This window comes from Xiphophorus couchianus, chromosome 15 (genome assembly GCF_001444195.1).
Source record: "Xiphophorus couchianus chromosome 15, X_couchianus-1.0, whole genome shotgun sequence".
Classification (NCBI taxonomy): Eukaryota; Metazoa; Chordata; class Actinopteri; order Cyprinodontiformes; family Poeciliidae; genus Xiphophorus; species Xiphophorus couchianus.
The window spans coordinates 8,216,842-8,231,818 of NC_040242.1; the positions used below are offsets into that span (position 1 = coordinate 8,216,842).

General features: G+C 36.3%; 3 protein-coding genes across 3 annotated transcripts; all 3 read left to right on the top strand.

Moving 5' to 3' along the window:
- Positions 1–461: 461 nt before the first annotated feature.
- On the top strand, positions 462–4,543 carry LOC114159088 (syndecan-2-like). Its single transcript, XM_028041172.1, has 5 exons — positions 462–660; positions 2,349–2,427; positions 2,551–2,621; positions 2,722–2,836; positions 2,924–4,543. The coding sequence occupies exons 1-5, from the start codon at positions 595–597 to the stop codon at positions 3,079–3,081; spliced, it is 489 nt and encodes a 162-aa protein (XP_027896973.1). The 5' UTR covers positions 462–594; the 3' UTR covers positions 3,082–4,543.
- An 865-nt stretch (positions 4,544–5,408) lies between these two features.
- On the top strand, positions 5,409–7,210 carry LOC114158680 (uncharacterized). The gene is made up of 3 exons (XM_028040413.1): positions 5,409–5,774; positions 5,870–5,993; positions 6,247–7,210. Exons 1-3 carry the CDS (start codon positions 5,564–5,566, stop codon positions 6,569–6,571), a joined length of 660 nt encoding a protein of 219 aa, XP_027896214.1. The 5' UTR covers positions 5,409–5,563; the 3' UTR covers positions 6,572–7,210.
- A 429-nt stretch (positions 7,211–7,639) lies between these two features.
- On the top strand, positions 7,640–14,929 carry laptm4a (lysosomal protein transmembrane 4 alpha). The gene is made up of 7 exons (XM_028040412.1): positions 7,640–7,865; positions 8,875–8,995; positions 9,928–10,004; positions 10,810–10,932; positions 12,774–12,869; positions 13,057–13,155; positions 14,010–14,929. Exons 1-7 carry the CDS (start codon positions 7,737–7,739, stop codon positions 14,082–14,084), a joined length of 720 nt encoding a protein of 239 aa, XP_027896213.1. The 5' UTR covers positions 7,640–7,736; the 3' UTR covers positions 14,085–14,929.
- The last annotated feature ends 48 nt before the right edge of the window (positions 14,930–14,977 follow it).

Here is a 14,977-nt window from a genome sequence, read left to right on the forward strand (position 1 = left end):
CCACACATCAAGGAAGGTAAAATATAAACTGGCCTCTAGGAGAAAACACTTCATGCACATCGTTTAGCATGTAATAATGGAGGATGCATTGCAGCAGAAACTTCAAAATACTAAACATTCTTTATTAAAAAAATTGTGAACTTTAAAAGGTTCTCATGCTTTTGAGCCAGATAATGATCCAAAACATATACCGACAATTGCCCACAGCTTTTGTGCAAGTGATTTTAATCAACGTTAATTACTTGATGCGGGATGCAACCAAAGTTCTCAGAATTAAGGCTGATTTTTTTTTTTTTGTTCCAGAAAGGAAAGTTGAGTAATATGGTTCTGTTGACGTTATTTTAAACCCATCTGTGTGTCAGTAAATTGTACAAGGCGCTGTTTATTGGCTTACAAGCCAACCTTTATTAAAAACAGTCTCCTCCCATCAGGTACAGTGTGTGATCATTTTCACGGTGGGTGGGGTTTATGAGGTCGAAACCAGCTGAATCTGTAGACAGGTTTTTTTTGGTTGGTTTGTTTGTTTTTTGCAATCAGACGCGTTAAGAAAGGAGAGAGACGCGTTAAGAAAGGGGACTCTAACTCAGCCTAAAGATGCGGTTATCCCTGACGGTGTCCGTGGTTTTAGCACTGGGATTAATCCTTCCTGAACGGGCGTCGGTAAGTCACCTTCTGCCTTTATATCTTATTAAACAGAGGAGACATGGTGGTTACCTTCGTCTCACGGCTACCTTTCTCACTTCCTGTTCAGCAATAACTTCGAGCCAAAAATGTCTCCGAGTTAAAACAGTTTGGAGGTTTTAAACTTTCCAACTAAAGCTACATTTCGGTGACTGAAGGCACTCATTGGCTCAGGTGTATTATTGACCTGTTTATTGGGTGTGGTACAATATGACACAACGTTATTAAGCCCTATATTGTTTTCCTGATAAAGGTAGCTATGCTTACAAATTGTACGTATGCACTATATTTTTAGAACTCAAAAGAATGCTGTCCTGACACACCTTGATTTTTCTTTCACAGGTCTTGCAAAATGTAAATGCTAAACAATTGTTGGACACAGAGATATACAGTACATCTGTTATATGTTTCATTAATCATATGTGTTGAAATCTAAATAGTACGCTTCACTTTAAGGTTTTAAGAAACTTTGAATTGAGGAAATTCAAGGTTTATTTGTTTTTTTTTTGTTTTTTTGCTGTCACAATGCACCAGTTAGAAATAGCTGACATCTCACAAGGCATAGATTTATTTCTTAAGTTATAGCCACAAAACTAAAAGAAGATGTTTGATCACATTTTCTTTGCTATGCTTTGAATTGTAACTTAAAGCAAAATGGAAAAGTTTGTGCTTTAAGGATTTTTTTCTCATGTTTTGGCCCCAATCTTCGGTCTACTAGGATTTTATGTGACAGAGCAGCACAAAGTAGCACATATTGAATGGAAAGCATCTTTGAATTATTTTTTCAGTATAGCCCCAGATTCTCAATTGCAATTACATCTGAATTTTAACAAGGCCATCCTAACAGGAATGTGCTTTGATCTAAGCAGTTCTTTTGAAACTCTGGTTGTTTACGGCCATTCTCTTGTTGCTCCAGTTTGCAGCCTCAAACCACTTTTACTTCCAGGATTGTTCATGTATTTAACTCCATCCATCTTCTCATCAATATTAACCAACTTACAACTTCTTTATCACTGCTGAAGAAAAGTATCCCTACAGCATGATGCTGCCATCACCCTGATGTGTTCAGGTTGATGTGCAGGGTCAGTTTTCATTCTACCAGATGCAGTACTTTGTGTTGGTCTGTCACAGATAAATTCCAATAAAATATGCGTACGTTTAGAAGATGTAAAGGGGTGTGAATAGTTTGGAACTGCACTATAATTATAAGCAGTTACTGTAGCTTCCATAAGTTTATTGTAGAGCTGTTAGTGGGTGTTGGGAAGTCTGACACAGATCATGACGTCCTATGGTATTTTTCTGATAAGTATGTGCGGCTCTTACAGTTTTATGAAATGCATTTTTGCATTTATCAGTTCTTTACAGACCATTAATAAACAATATTTAAACATCGACATTTATGTTTGCTTCTGATTTACAAATTAATTTGCAAAACCCAAAAAATTGTTGCTAACTTAAATAGGTGGAGTTATGCAATCATCCACTGTTATCTACTCATGAGTGTTTACTGGTGATGACTACCTGGATCATTATGGGATTGTCAGGGGAAGTTTCTCACCTTGGCAATATTCATTTCCTTATTGCTTTGTTATCTTCCTTATAACCTTGTATTATTCAGTGACTTGTTTATATGCTAAAAAATGTCTTTTTTTTCTCCATGAAATAAGCTTTATGGATCTCCAGAGGACTGGGAGGGATCTGGATATGACCTGGATGGTTCTGGTTCTGGAAATGATCCAGAAAAAGGTATATTCATGCGCTTCCTTTGACCAACTATTATAAAGAATCACTTTAATTTCTTTCCCTAAATATTCTCAAAATACTTTTGTCATTTGCTTTCTTGCCTGATGAAATTATAAATTTCCAAAGAGGGGACCAACAACAATCCTGACCCAGATATTGTACCAAACCCTGTAAATGGAAACACAAATTCTGCCAAAGTATGACCCATTTAAATACATACATATATATCCTGTTTCATTGCATTTGATGTAGTTGATTATGCAGGAAATAATGCAATGTCTTTTTGTTTTGCTTTAGAGCTCTTCAGTGCTGAATGTGGGGATATCACACAGGCATGACGTAGATGCTGCAACAGAATTGATTGTTATCTCAAACAGCAACAGCTTACTGGAAAACAAAGAGATCGTTGCAGGTACTGTGGGATGCATGCATACTAAAAGTGATAAAGCTGTAGAGTGTGAATTTGAATTTAGCTCAGTTGTTTGGTTTACGTCCACAGCTGCCATTGCAGGGGGACTAGCTGGAGCAACAATAGGAGTTCTGCTATCAGTGATCCTGATTTACAAATGGAGGAAGAAACACAAAGAAGAACATATTCAGAACAAGGCTTCAAATGAAGAATATCACAAACCCACTCGGGAAGTAGCTTTTATTTAATTGTCACATCCACGTTGGATTGAAATCTTTAAAATACCCTGGGGTGTCTCGGTCTTCCTGATTGTAGAGAGCTGCTATTGATGAATTTTCTCAAAGGAGAAAATTATCAATGTTTTTTTTTTTCTTGCACTTAATTCAAAATTTTCACTAGAAAGTGTTCACACCCATTCACTTTTCTCCTATATTAACGGTTTTAATTCTAAAATAGTTTTTGAGTATTTTTTTTTCTTAGAGATCCTAGATATTTACATCCTTTCCTGGATTTTTGCCTCAACACAATCTCAGAGGTCTACTGACCTTTCCTTTGACTTTGTTGGTTGAGTTCTGCTATATAAATTGTCAACTTTGAGACTCTTTTATGCGAGATTGTTCATCTCCAAATCATGTCTGATATATTAATTTTAGCAGAGGTGAAGATGCATCTGAGTTCAGATTCAATTTTACTAGCAAAGTCTGTGCATACTTGTGAACCTGTAATGTTAACATTTTTATATTTTCTTTCTACAAAAACACCTTAAGAATGTTTGCACTTTGTCATTATGAATTAATTTTTGTACAAATTTTCCATAAAAAATAAAATCCATTTGGGATCAGACTGTACTGTAGCAAAATAAGTGAAAAAGAAGGGGTGTGAATACTTCCTGGAGGTATTGTATCTGTTAATTTAACGTTATGTCTGTGATAAAATGTGATTAAAAATGTTTCAAGGACCTCATTCTGCCTGTGTTTGAGAAATATCTAATATGTGTATATAATATTCATTAATCTAGAAGTATAAACTGCTAAGCTAAGCTTTGACTTTATTTACCCTGGATTTTGTCTGTTCTATATTATCCTTCACATTGGTTTGAAATGAGATACAATGCACAATTTGACTTATCAGTCAGTAGCAATTTCCATTGTTTTTTGTAGCACAATAAAAAGTATGAAGGAAAAATGGGGAAAGTGGGTGAAACTTGTGGCAGCTTGTATCTTTTTTTCAGAGCCTTTTAGGTTTTTACTACATTAAAATGTTGATTAGTTTGTGTTGTCACTGAGATGCCTGAAAAATAATAATACTTAGATTTCTAGTGAAATCTCAGTGCTCTTTTTGCAGGTTCCAGATGTTGGTTTTATGTATTTTTGTTTGCTTTCTGGCACTTACAAAAATAAAATTATGGTGTCATTAAAGTTGTGTATGGGCTGATCCAGTGCTAAAAGGGCAGTGCAAAAATGTTCAACCTTACCCTTTATTTTGCTAAATTATACAATATACGTTAAAAAGTCTTCAATATAACTGGATTTTTAGTGTTTTATAATGTACTACTTCCTGTATAATGTGTCTCCTAGTGTGTATGCTTTAATAACATGATTAAGATATTGGATGAAAACTTATTAGAATTGACAATTTGTGCAATATTAAAACTATAGATGTCATTTTTTTCTCACATTTTTGTTTGCACTTAAAGAAATTGGAACTTAAGATGCTTAAAGTTGTTTTTGTGTGAATGCAATGCTGGTTCATCACTTGAATTGGGAACTCTTGAGGTTGACTGTGTGTTGTGGGTCCATGCAAACAAAAATGCAGTTTGCATTTTTTGCAAACTGCATTTTTGTTTGCATGAAATGGACCATTTCCATTCCTGGAAATGGTCAGATACCTGGACTGAACTTAAAAAGAAAGAATAGTAAATATCTCCTGAGAAAAATGTTAAGACTTTCAAAAAAAGTCTGTGTAACTGTTTCTCAGGACCACGTGTCCTTAGAACCAAGAAGATCATGTCATACAATTTAATGTTGTTATATTTAATAAATCAAAATGTCAAAAGTTGATTAATTTTAGGCGTTTAGTTCACAAAGTGAAACATATTTCATGCTTTCATACAGATGAAATCTGGTGATTATGACAGAGTATCACATCATACTAAAAAAGCTAACATTTTTAATACAGAAATGTGGGCTTAATGAAGAAATATGTTTAATACCTTCTTAAAAGTTATTTTTCAAAAGATACTTTGCATCTGATAAAAGCATGGCAAGCAGCTGGCCACTGGTACTGAGCCTTTAGGCAAGATTTGTTGTGAATTTTATACTTTATAAATAAAATAAATGTAATTTGATCTACTTTAATTAAGTATCCTGTTAAATCCTTTTCCATCAAAAGATTTAACAGGACTTCTTTATTTTAATCTTTATTATTCAGAAGATCATTGTTCATCAAGTTTAATATAAAGTTATACGTCCTTATAAAGTTGTTGGTCCTCCACCCAGGACTGAACTACATGAGTCTGGCGTAAGAACAACTAATCCCACAATGCACTTCAGCAGGAAAAGGAGGAGCTTTACTACGTTTCCCGTAACATTACACACGGATACCCCGGCGCCATTGCGATAGTACGAAGAACCAGTAATCAGCATTCCACAACGTTTCTTTCCAACCGCTAATAAAAATCAAGAAGAAGAAGAAGCACTCCACTACATTGACCGCACGAAGAGAACCACGATGGTGGTGTATTGTTGGGTTAAAGGGTGTAAAAGCAGAGGCGACAAAAAAGTGAAGAGGAGTTTTCACTACATCCCCAAAGTCAGAACAACAGAAGGTGAGCAAACTTTGCGACTTAGCATCGAGCGTCGACGAGTGTGGCTAGCTAATATCAGGAGGAAAGAGCAACCTTCCAGTACATCACGGATTTGCTCCGATCACTTTATTAGCGGTAAGGACATTTTTAAAATGTTTTGAAAAATAACCATATTGTCAATGCTGTCAGTCAATATTCAACTGGTTGCTGGGAAAAACTGTACTTTGTAGGCAGACCTGCAGACTTGTACGACAGATCCAACCCAGATTGGGCCCCTACCTTGAAGCTGACCAAAGAAGAAACTCCCGAGGAAATTGAACTAAGAAGGAGACTCTCTGAAGCCAATTTGAAAAGGTACATGATTTGCTTTTGCAATCAGATTATGTAGTAATGGTAATTTGATTAACAATATACGGGAAAACGTTTTTGTTCTGTGATTGTAATTATTAATACATAATTAATAAAATGTATAATACAAGTAAATACCCCCAGAATAAATCCAGATCACAGTGTCATGTTTGTAATGCAGTATTTTAGATACGTCATGCATTTATTGTTATTGTGCCTTCATATGAGAATTATTCCAGTTTCCTTGTTGTTACGACAGATATCAAAGAGCGAAGTACCGATCTCACAGAAAGAACAAGATTAATGCAGCCACTGCCTTGCTGGATCATCACTATGCGCAGGGAGCAAGCTTCACTGCATCACCACTTCCTGGTTCAGCTTCAAAGCTTCCCGGTCCTATCTCAGATCTTCATTTTGTCAAAACATGGATAGTAATTCCTCATGAACGAATAGTAGCTTCCAATGATGATTGTATAAAGGGAGAGGTAGTGAAGACAAGGGCTGAAACAATTAATCAGAGTGATGATGATGATGATGACGATGATGATGATGATGACTCGATTATTGAAGTAATCATCGACTAATTTTAGTCCAGTTAAAAATACAGACTGTACAAATGCTATTTTCTGAAAAACAACACAGTCGGAGTGGATACTGAGCTAAAACTGTACAAAAAACGTCTATATATTTTTCATATAAGTTGAACAACCTTCTTCACCTGTAAATATGTGCTACCTAGAACCTAAAATAAAATCTCCTACATGTTTTGCATTATTCCATTGTTTGGCTAATCCAAAGAATTGTCAACAGATTAGCCTTAAACTGAATGGATAAGTCAAGCAGACTGAGCTGAGCTTTTCACATGTTGACATTAAAAGTATTTTTGTAGCTACAAATGCATCCTTTGCAACAGTTGATCACATGTACACTAAAGGAATGGTATGTTATTGCACTTTAGGCAATAAAATGCTTATTTCCTTGTTTAAAAATGAATTTAATCAATTTGTTTATTTGCATTGTTTATGTATTTTTAATGTTACACGAACTACCAGAACCGTAGGGCTCACTGCATTTCCAGATTTTCAATATTGAATGTTTATAACCTTTTTCAATCTTAACTTTACTAGAGATCAGATGATCCAAAACTGACCTCTTGTTGTTACACTGTCAAGTAATAAAAAGTTTTCACATGCTTTTATTTAACGAAGATGGAAGCCAACTGATACTTCTCTGGGTATTTTATTCAAAGCAGATAAGATGTGGGAACATAATCATACAATGGGGAGACAGGGCACTTATTTCACATAGAGAATATCATTAATACCATACAATGATGTGTCAACAAAAACAGTTGGTTCATAAAGAGGACATATTTATTTACTCGAATATAAACTCTCTACATGATCAATTAAAATTACCCCTTTTAAATGGCAGTTTTTCCTGAACATTGTAAATATTACACTTGTGAAATTGATCTAGCCTCCCTTGTACCATTGGTGGTGTTTATGCTTTAAATTTTGACACAAAATTCCGCTACACTTTGCATTGTATTATTTAAATTGTTATTGAAGTTTAAAAACATTGATGGGGGGGAATGTAGACTGACGTTACGACAGATGGTTTGTTTTTAATCTACCTTGTGCGCAGCCGCAGATCGTCGGGGGGGAAGTGGTGGGCGTTTCTCCGCGGTCGTTAGCTGACTGTTGATGCTGAGAAGATTTTTTCCGACGTTTCCTGCCAACTCTCCAGATGTTTCTCCCTACACTCGTAGAGGACATGCATCACTTCAAGCCAAGCCGAGATAGACTGTACACCACCCGGTGCTGTGGATGTTGCCATGTTCGGACCGGGACTATCATCCTGGGAACATGGTATATGGTGCGTAAGATGGTTCTCGATAACGGTCTATACGCCAGCGTTAGCCTGCGTCGTTCGCCTGTTAAGTTTACATAATGAAGGAGTCACATTAACCTTGCAGTTTATTTAAGATTACTGCTCAGCTCTGATTAGATTTTGGCTGTTCATGTGTATTTAAATAATTTATAGCCTCAGCATTCGACCGTGAAAAGCCTGTTTTATGTCGAAGTGACGCTAACGGGATGCTAATGTTAGCTATAGCTAGCTAACTTATGTGGCGTTTCTCGTGGATGAGCCTGCTCAAGTATAATATTAGACGTAAAATTCAAGAACTTTTTTTTTTTTACAACAAATGCTGTCCGTGCATGGTTATTGGAAGTATTTGTGTGAGATCTAAAAGTGTCAAACCTGTGACATTGGGCTCAATTTGCCGATATTCCGCTAACTTCTGCATGACGATCGTCAGATAATAAGATAAGAATCAGCAGAAGCACATATTATAATGAAAAATGTTAGCATTTTTAAATACCGGAAAAATAGGCTTTCTCTTAGTCCATATATAGATATGTTGATGTTCAGTGGATTAACTGCTATAAACAGGATGGCATGTTTACGTTTTCAAACTTTAATATCTGCTAAAAATGTTTTCCAGGAACTGCTGTGATGAAATATTTGATTTTTTTTAAACACGTGTAGAATTAATCCAGTTTCTTAAATATTCTCCCAGCACTCTAGAACCTCCTTCTTATTTAAAGTGCCAGTCAAGCATTACTTTTATATTGGATTAAATTCACATCTCATCATTAACCCCCTCCACCCCACTCCCAAAAATAAACTTTTTCCTTTTGTCCAGTCTCCTGTGTTTCTTAATTTCTTAAGACACAGTGTTCTCTGGTTTTTTTAAGTTCCTGTTTTTTCTTCATGCATTATCTGCAGCTTGAACTTCATGCAGCTTTGAAAGCAAATTCAGATTAATTCCAAGTTAATTTAAATTCAACTCATGCATTACTCCCTGCTTACCTGTATGCAGGTGGTCAACCTGTTGATGGGAATCCTGCTGACTGTGGCTGTGACGCACCCAGAGAACGTACCAACTATCGACCTGCAGTATGAGGTCATTGACCATTACTTTGCTTCCGACAGGATGTCCGGTAAGCAAAAATATTATCATTTGATATCTGCTTTGTGTGCAAACTGGTGGATTTCAATTGGAATTTATTGACTATGTATTTCTGTATATAAGTTAGGATTTTTTTTGTAAAGTGCATTTAGACGTGTTTTAAATCAGAGCTATTTAAATAAACTGAATTCATAAAATGTGGAAATATGAGTAGTAATTTTGTAGTAAACTTTTGCATTTATTTTTTTGAGTACTTTGGAATGTTGGGACCTGGAAAAGAATGGACTTTGACGTGGAACCCTGTACTGAAGCTGCTTATATAAGCACCGTTGAGGTCACTGTCTGGAATTTTCCAAAAATACAGAATGTTCTCTAACCCTGCCGAGTAAACTTTGAATTTGAAACCGATTTAAAGTCATGGTTTTTTTTCTCACATTCATGCTTGGTACTTCTAGTATAACACTTTAAAATGCTAAGCCTATTTATACAGTAGTTCCAAGTTATCAGCTCCAGCAGACGGTGCTTTTTGTCTCTCAAAGCTGTAAGAAATGTCAGACGGGGTCATACTGATGCACAGATTGTTTTATCTGAGCTACAGAATAACAAAGAGTTGATACAGACTGCATTACTGCAGCAGCTCTGGCACGAGCCACCCTAGGGCAAGAGTTAACAAAGTGAGAGGATAAGTGATGAGAGAAGAGAGAATATGAAAGGTAGACCATTTAATTATCTTAGACGGTGTCTTTCATATTTACTGACTCTGCTGAAAGAGATCGACTTAATGTTCCCTAGAGATAGTCCATTAAAGCTGAGTGAGTTGGCTGTCTTATCGAGTATGCAAATCCCAGCTGCCTCTTTAAAGCACGGGCAAATACACATTTAATCTCGACTCTAGGCCTCTACCATGCACTAAGGCTGTACTGTGACCAGAATTCACCGATTGTATCACTTGCTCTTTTGTAGAAAATGCCTGTGTTGGATTTGCCATCTCTCTGCTGATGCTCACTATCAGTGCCATGATGGTGTACGGAGCAATCACTGTAAGTCGTGGCAGAATTAACAACATTTTAAAAGGTTTGTCTTTGTTTTCCGTGGAAATATATAATCCGTGGAAGGAATTCAGTTTAATTTTTCTTTCTGTGAAAGTTAGCAAAACAAAATAAAGCTTTTATAAACGGTTGTTGAAAGGAATTGTGATGTATCAGGTTTGTTCCACATCATGCTGTGTTTTCACTGCGTGTCGTGTTTACCTCGCAGGCCTGCCTGTTGGCAACAAGGACGACAGGTTTGATAGCTTTGTCACATGAACCTTCATTAAACTGCTAGATTTGTTTGCACAGTTAAAGTACGACTCCTATCTGCGTGCAGGAGGCATGCAGATTGTCCAAAAGTCGTACTTTAGCTGCCCTATGACAACTTTCCAATAAAGTGTTGTAGAAACCCTTCTGGTATAGTGTGGCAGCTGTCTCCAGATTTGAGAAAAAAATGTAGGAATATAATGTTAGTTCAAATGAAGTAGGTCCCATCCTAAGTGTTTTCAAAATTATTTTGAAGTAAAATCCAAACTGCTTAGTTACTGAAGGAAGGACCACCTTGCTTATTTTAATTTGATGTCTTCTAGCATCACATGAACCTATTTTATACTCCTTTAGAAAAAAAAAAGCTCATAACCAAGAGACCTAGGAATGGAAATAATGTTTGTTCATTTTAATAATTTCTAGAATTTTATTTTATGATGTCTAGAGGTCGAATGAAATTAAGCATTCTGGTCCGTCCAAATTCAGTAAAGATGTGTCCAAGTTATTGTTTATTCTTATATTTTCCAAATGTGTCCGCCTTCTTCAGCACCGTGATGGATGGCTCATCCCATTTTTCTGCTACCAGCTGTTTGACTTTGCTCTGAGCTGCCTGGTGGCCATCAGTTCTCTCACTTACCTTCCCAGGATCCGGGACTACCTGGAGCAACTGGTCAGTCCCAACAGTTCACTGTCGGGTTCCACCTGTAGTCATCTTATGTTTACTTTCAGTTATTGGATTTTTGTGATTTTGCTGTTGGACTGTTTGACTCATTCAGCATTTCCTGCCTTAGCCACACATCATGTTTCACTCATTAGTAAACAGGAAGTCGATATTATTGTGCAACACTCACAGTTGATCACTTGTATTTCCTTGAAAAAATGCATGACTTATATGAGAGAATCCATTTTCTGTGACTGTATGGTTCTCTTATTTATGGAAACCTTTTCAAATGTTGTGATATTACAGCTGGAGTTTTCAGTGTGTTTTATTAGGATTATATAAAACACCTTAGCATAAAGTCATGCATATCTTAAAGGATAAAGAAATATAGTATTTAAATAATTTGTTACACATAAAAAGTTAAATAGTCTTTCATGCATTTATCTTAAGACCCTCTAAGTCAGCACTTTGTAGAATCTCACATAAGCTGCTGCTACTATTGCAAAGCTGTTTGATTATATCTCCACTAGATTTTCACATCTGCAGACTGAAAGTTATATTTTTTTGTATAGCGCAGCTATAGCTCAGAAAGCTAAGATTGGATGGAGAACATTTATGAACATCAATTTTAAAGTCTTGCCACAAGACTTTGACTGGGCCATTCTAAGTCATAAATTTTGGATCTAAACTTGAAGTACCTACATCCAGTCATCGAGAGTTACTATTCTGCAACATCGAAGCTACATTCACATAGCGGGCAAATGTGATCCAAATCAGCTTTTTTGCCCGCATGTGACCCATATCCGACCCCAATTCTGATCTTTTCACCTGAATTGTGCCACTTGCGTACTAAATCTGATATGGTTGCATTTGATTCTCCACAAAAAAAAAAAAAAAAAAAATGGTTTCAGGAAAAAAACATTGGATTTGAGCGTCAAGATCTGTGTAAACGTAGCTATAGATGCCTCCCTGCTGAATCACACCTGAGTAAAATGGCTGAATTGTCTCATCAGGATGTCACCCAAACCATTCAATGGAATCAGGTGTGCTGGAGACAAGAAGCATTTTAAAGCTGAAGCTCTGTCCCAGTGTCAAGTTCTTGGCAACCTTTTAAAAGTTTCTCCATCTGTCTTCTGAGCAGCTCTGACTAGATTACCTGTCCCATAGTATTATGATGCCACCACCATTTTTTTAAAAGGTGGAGATAGGTGAGAGTTTCTGGTATTCACTAATGTGCAAACCTCTTTGTTCTTCACCGAACAGCTGCATTTATACTGAGATATTAAATGACTTCTGAGGGCAAATGATTACACCAGATTGTATTTGGGGGTATTAAGGTAAATAGGGTAAAAAACAAATGCATGGTACACTTCTACATTTGAGTCTAATATCACAAAATGTTTTTAAAAAAAACCTTCACGGTTTCAATATTTTCACAAGGCACTGTGGAGGATGCTTTAATAAATCAGGGAATTTTGTATTATTATTGTTGATAAATAGATAAGTATGAGATTTAGCTGCACCCAGCAACTGTTTTTAATTGAAAGCAGTTTATGTAATCAGGCCTTGGGGTCGTTAAAAACAGAATGATTTAAACGACCTGAGAAATCTTAGCTTCCGTGAGCACAAACTGTGCTCCTAAAGGAACACACTGTTAAAAGGAATATTTATGATTCTGCAATATTACACCAACAGAAAGATCATCTTAAATTATTAGCTTTGTATTTATTCAATTTGTCTGCAAATAAGTACCATCCACCTGTCACAACAAAAGTTTCTGTCTTTACTGTGCGAATTAAATTCATATTGCACAACTTCAATTGTTTGTTCTTTTTTTTTCTGCTCCTCAGCCGGATTTCCCATATAAGGATTATCTTCTGTCTCTGAACTCAAGCTGCCTCCTCCTCTTTGTGCTGGTCTTCTTCGCCTTCCTGATCATTCTGAAGGTAAAGCAGTCAGACTGCTTGTCAAGATTTAATCCAGATTATATCTTCAGTATATCATACAACCGATCAGCATGTTAGCGAGTGTTGTCTGGCTGTTGAAGTGAATAGGTTTTAGGTTTTTGTATTTACAAGCATAAAAAACTGCTAATGTACATGTGTAAGTGTAGCTCTTTGTAATGGCTTCCAGGCTTACTTGATCAACTGTGTGTGGAACTGCTACAAGTACATCAACAACAGGAACATGCCAGAGATTGCTGTGTACCCGGCTTTTGAGACCCCTCCCCAGGTATGCGTGAGTAACAGTCAGTATTTATGGACACTAATTTGCTGATATGATGGCATCCTGGTACGAGATTTCATAGGTGTAATGTCGAAGTCGAGCCAGCAGGTGGCTCACTAAACACATTCAGGAAGTTTGTCGCATTGAAAAACAGTTTTTGGTTGTCACAAATAATGCTTTTGAAAGGCTGCGCTGACTGTCGATGTTAATATTAATTCAAAATAATATAAATGTTCATGTTAATGGTATTATGGCAGCTACATAGGTCCTCAGTTTTTGGAAAAAGCAAATACATTTACACTTTTCTACACTTAAAGACTATAAAAGCACCAGTTAGTTTTGGAAAGTTCATATTTACGAATGTGTGTACGAATGCATGTGGAGTATAAGTAACTGCACACATCTTCAAATCATGTTAAATACTCTCAATAGATGGGAAGAATTTTTTTGTTGTTGTTTTTCATTCCCAAATATGTGAAATTCCCCACGTTTGAAGGTAAATAAAAGCAACAATTTTCAGTTTATAATTCATTACAAAGGCAGTCACCTGAAATTATAATTACATTTGGAAAGTTATTATTTGTTAATAATAGTTCAGAAGCCAGATGGACATTCTAGCTGAAGAGACATAACATCCATGTTTTTTATTTATTTATTTTTTTACTGTAGCTTAAAATGTTGAAAGTTGGATGTTTTTATTGTATTTTCTTGAATCCATATTTATTGGTTGTACATGTTTAGCTACTACATTTAGAAAGTTAATCAGGTTTTCTAGAGTATACATTAATATTTTTAAAATAGTTACGGTTTTTAGTGGAGACTTAATGAATCTAATGACTTCCTTTGCTTTTCCTGTACAGTACATTCTGCCCACCTATGAGATGGCAATGAAGATGCCAGAGAAGGACCCTCCTCCCCCTTACATGCCAGCCTAGTCACCAGCCGTGTCACCAGAACACGCACATGCACACCCAGCCATCATATGCATTCCTACATGCCCCCCCATCTAAACACCATGAAGCCCTTATCCCCCCTCTGAACCCTCTGTGTCTGTGTGAGTCCTTTAAAAAGGTTCTGTTCAATCTCTCCGCTGTATTTCTTTTAGTGTTTATAGAGCATCCTGGAGATGTGATGGGGGAAAAAAATGTGGGAAAATTAAAATGTATGTGATAATGAATGGATGAATGCGGTGTTTGAAAAAGCATTGGAAGGAACCCCCTCTACCTTTTCTACCCTAAGCCCTCAGCCCTTTTTTAAGTCTTAGTAAAAGGGATATGTGAAAAAAAATTGCTTGAAATTTGCTCATCAATCCAGCACCATTTTATTGATAGATCAATATATGAACTACTAAAGAATTGTTAAACTATGACAATCTGCTTCTTAGAGCTCTTATTGTTAAGTTGTATTGCAGTTTTCTGCTGTTTAAGACCTAAAATATTCCACCTCTGTTCTGATTTGAATCTTTAGCACATTTTTTTGTCTGTATTTATTTAGCTTCGCAGTAGTACGGTTCAAAGCGTCATCACCGCTTTGCTGCAGTAGCGTGTGAGCAAAGCTGCTGAGTTTTTTTTATTTTTTTTTTCAGCTTGTACTGAAGGTGATTAGAACACTGATCGTTTTTTTCTCTCCCTCTTTCTCGCCTGACGTGTGGAGATTAACGGCTAGTCTTGTGAACATTAGTTGTTGCATGCTTATCAACGCAATCCACCCATTGCTTTATTGGTAATGATTTAAATCCCTGTGAAAAAAACTGTTGACTTAAATAAATGTGTCAGAACAATGTGAGGATCTTTTGACTTTTCTTTCCCCCACTTATGTCCCAAAGGCT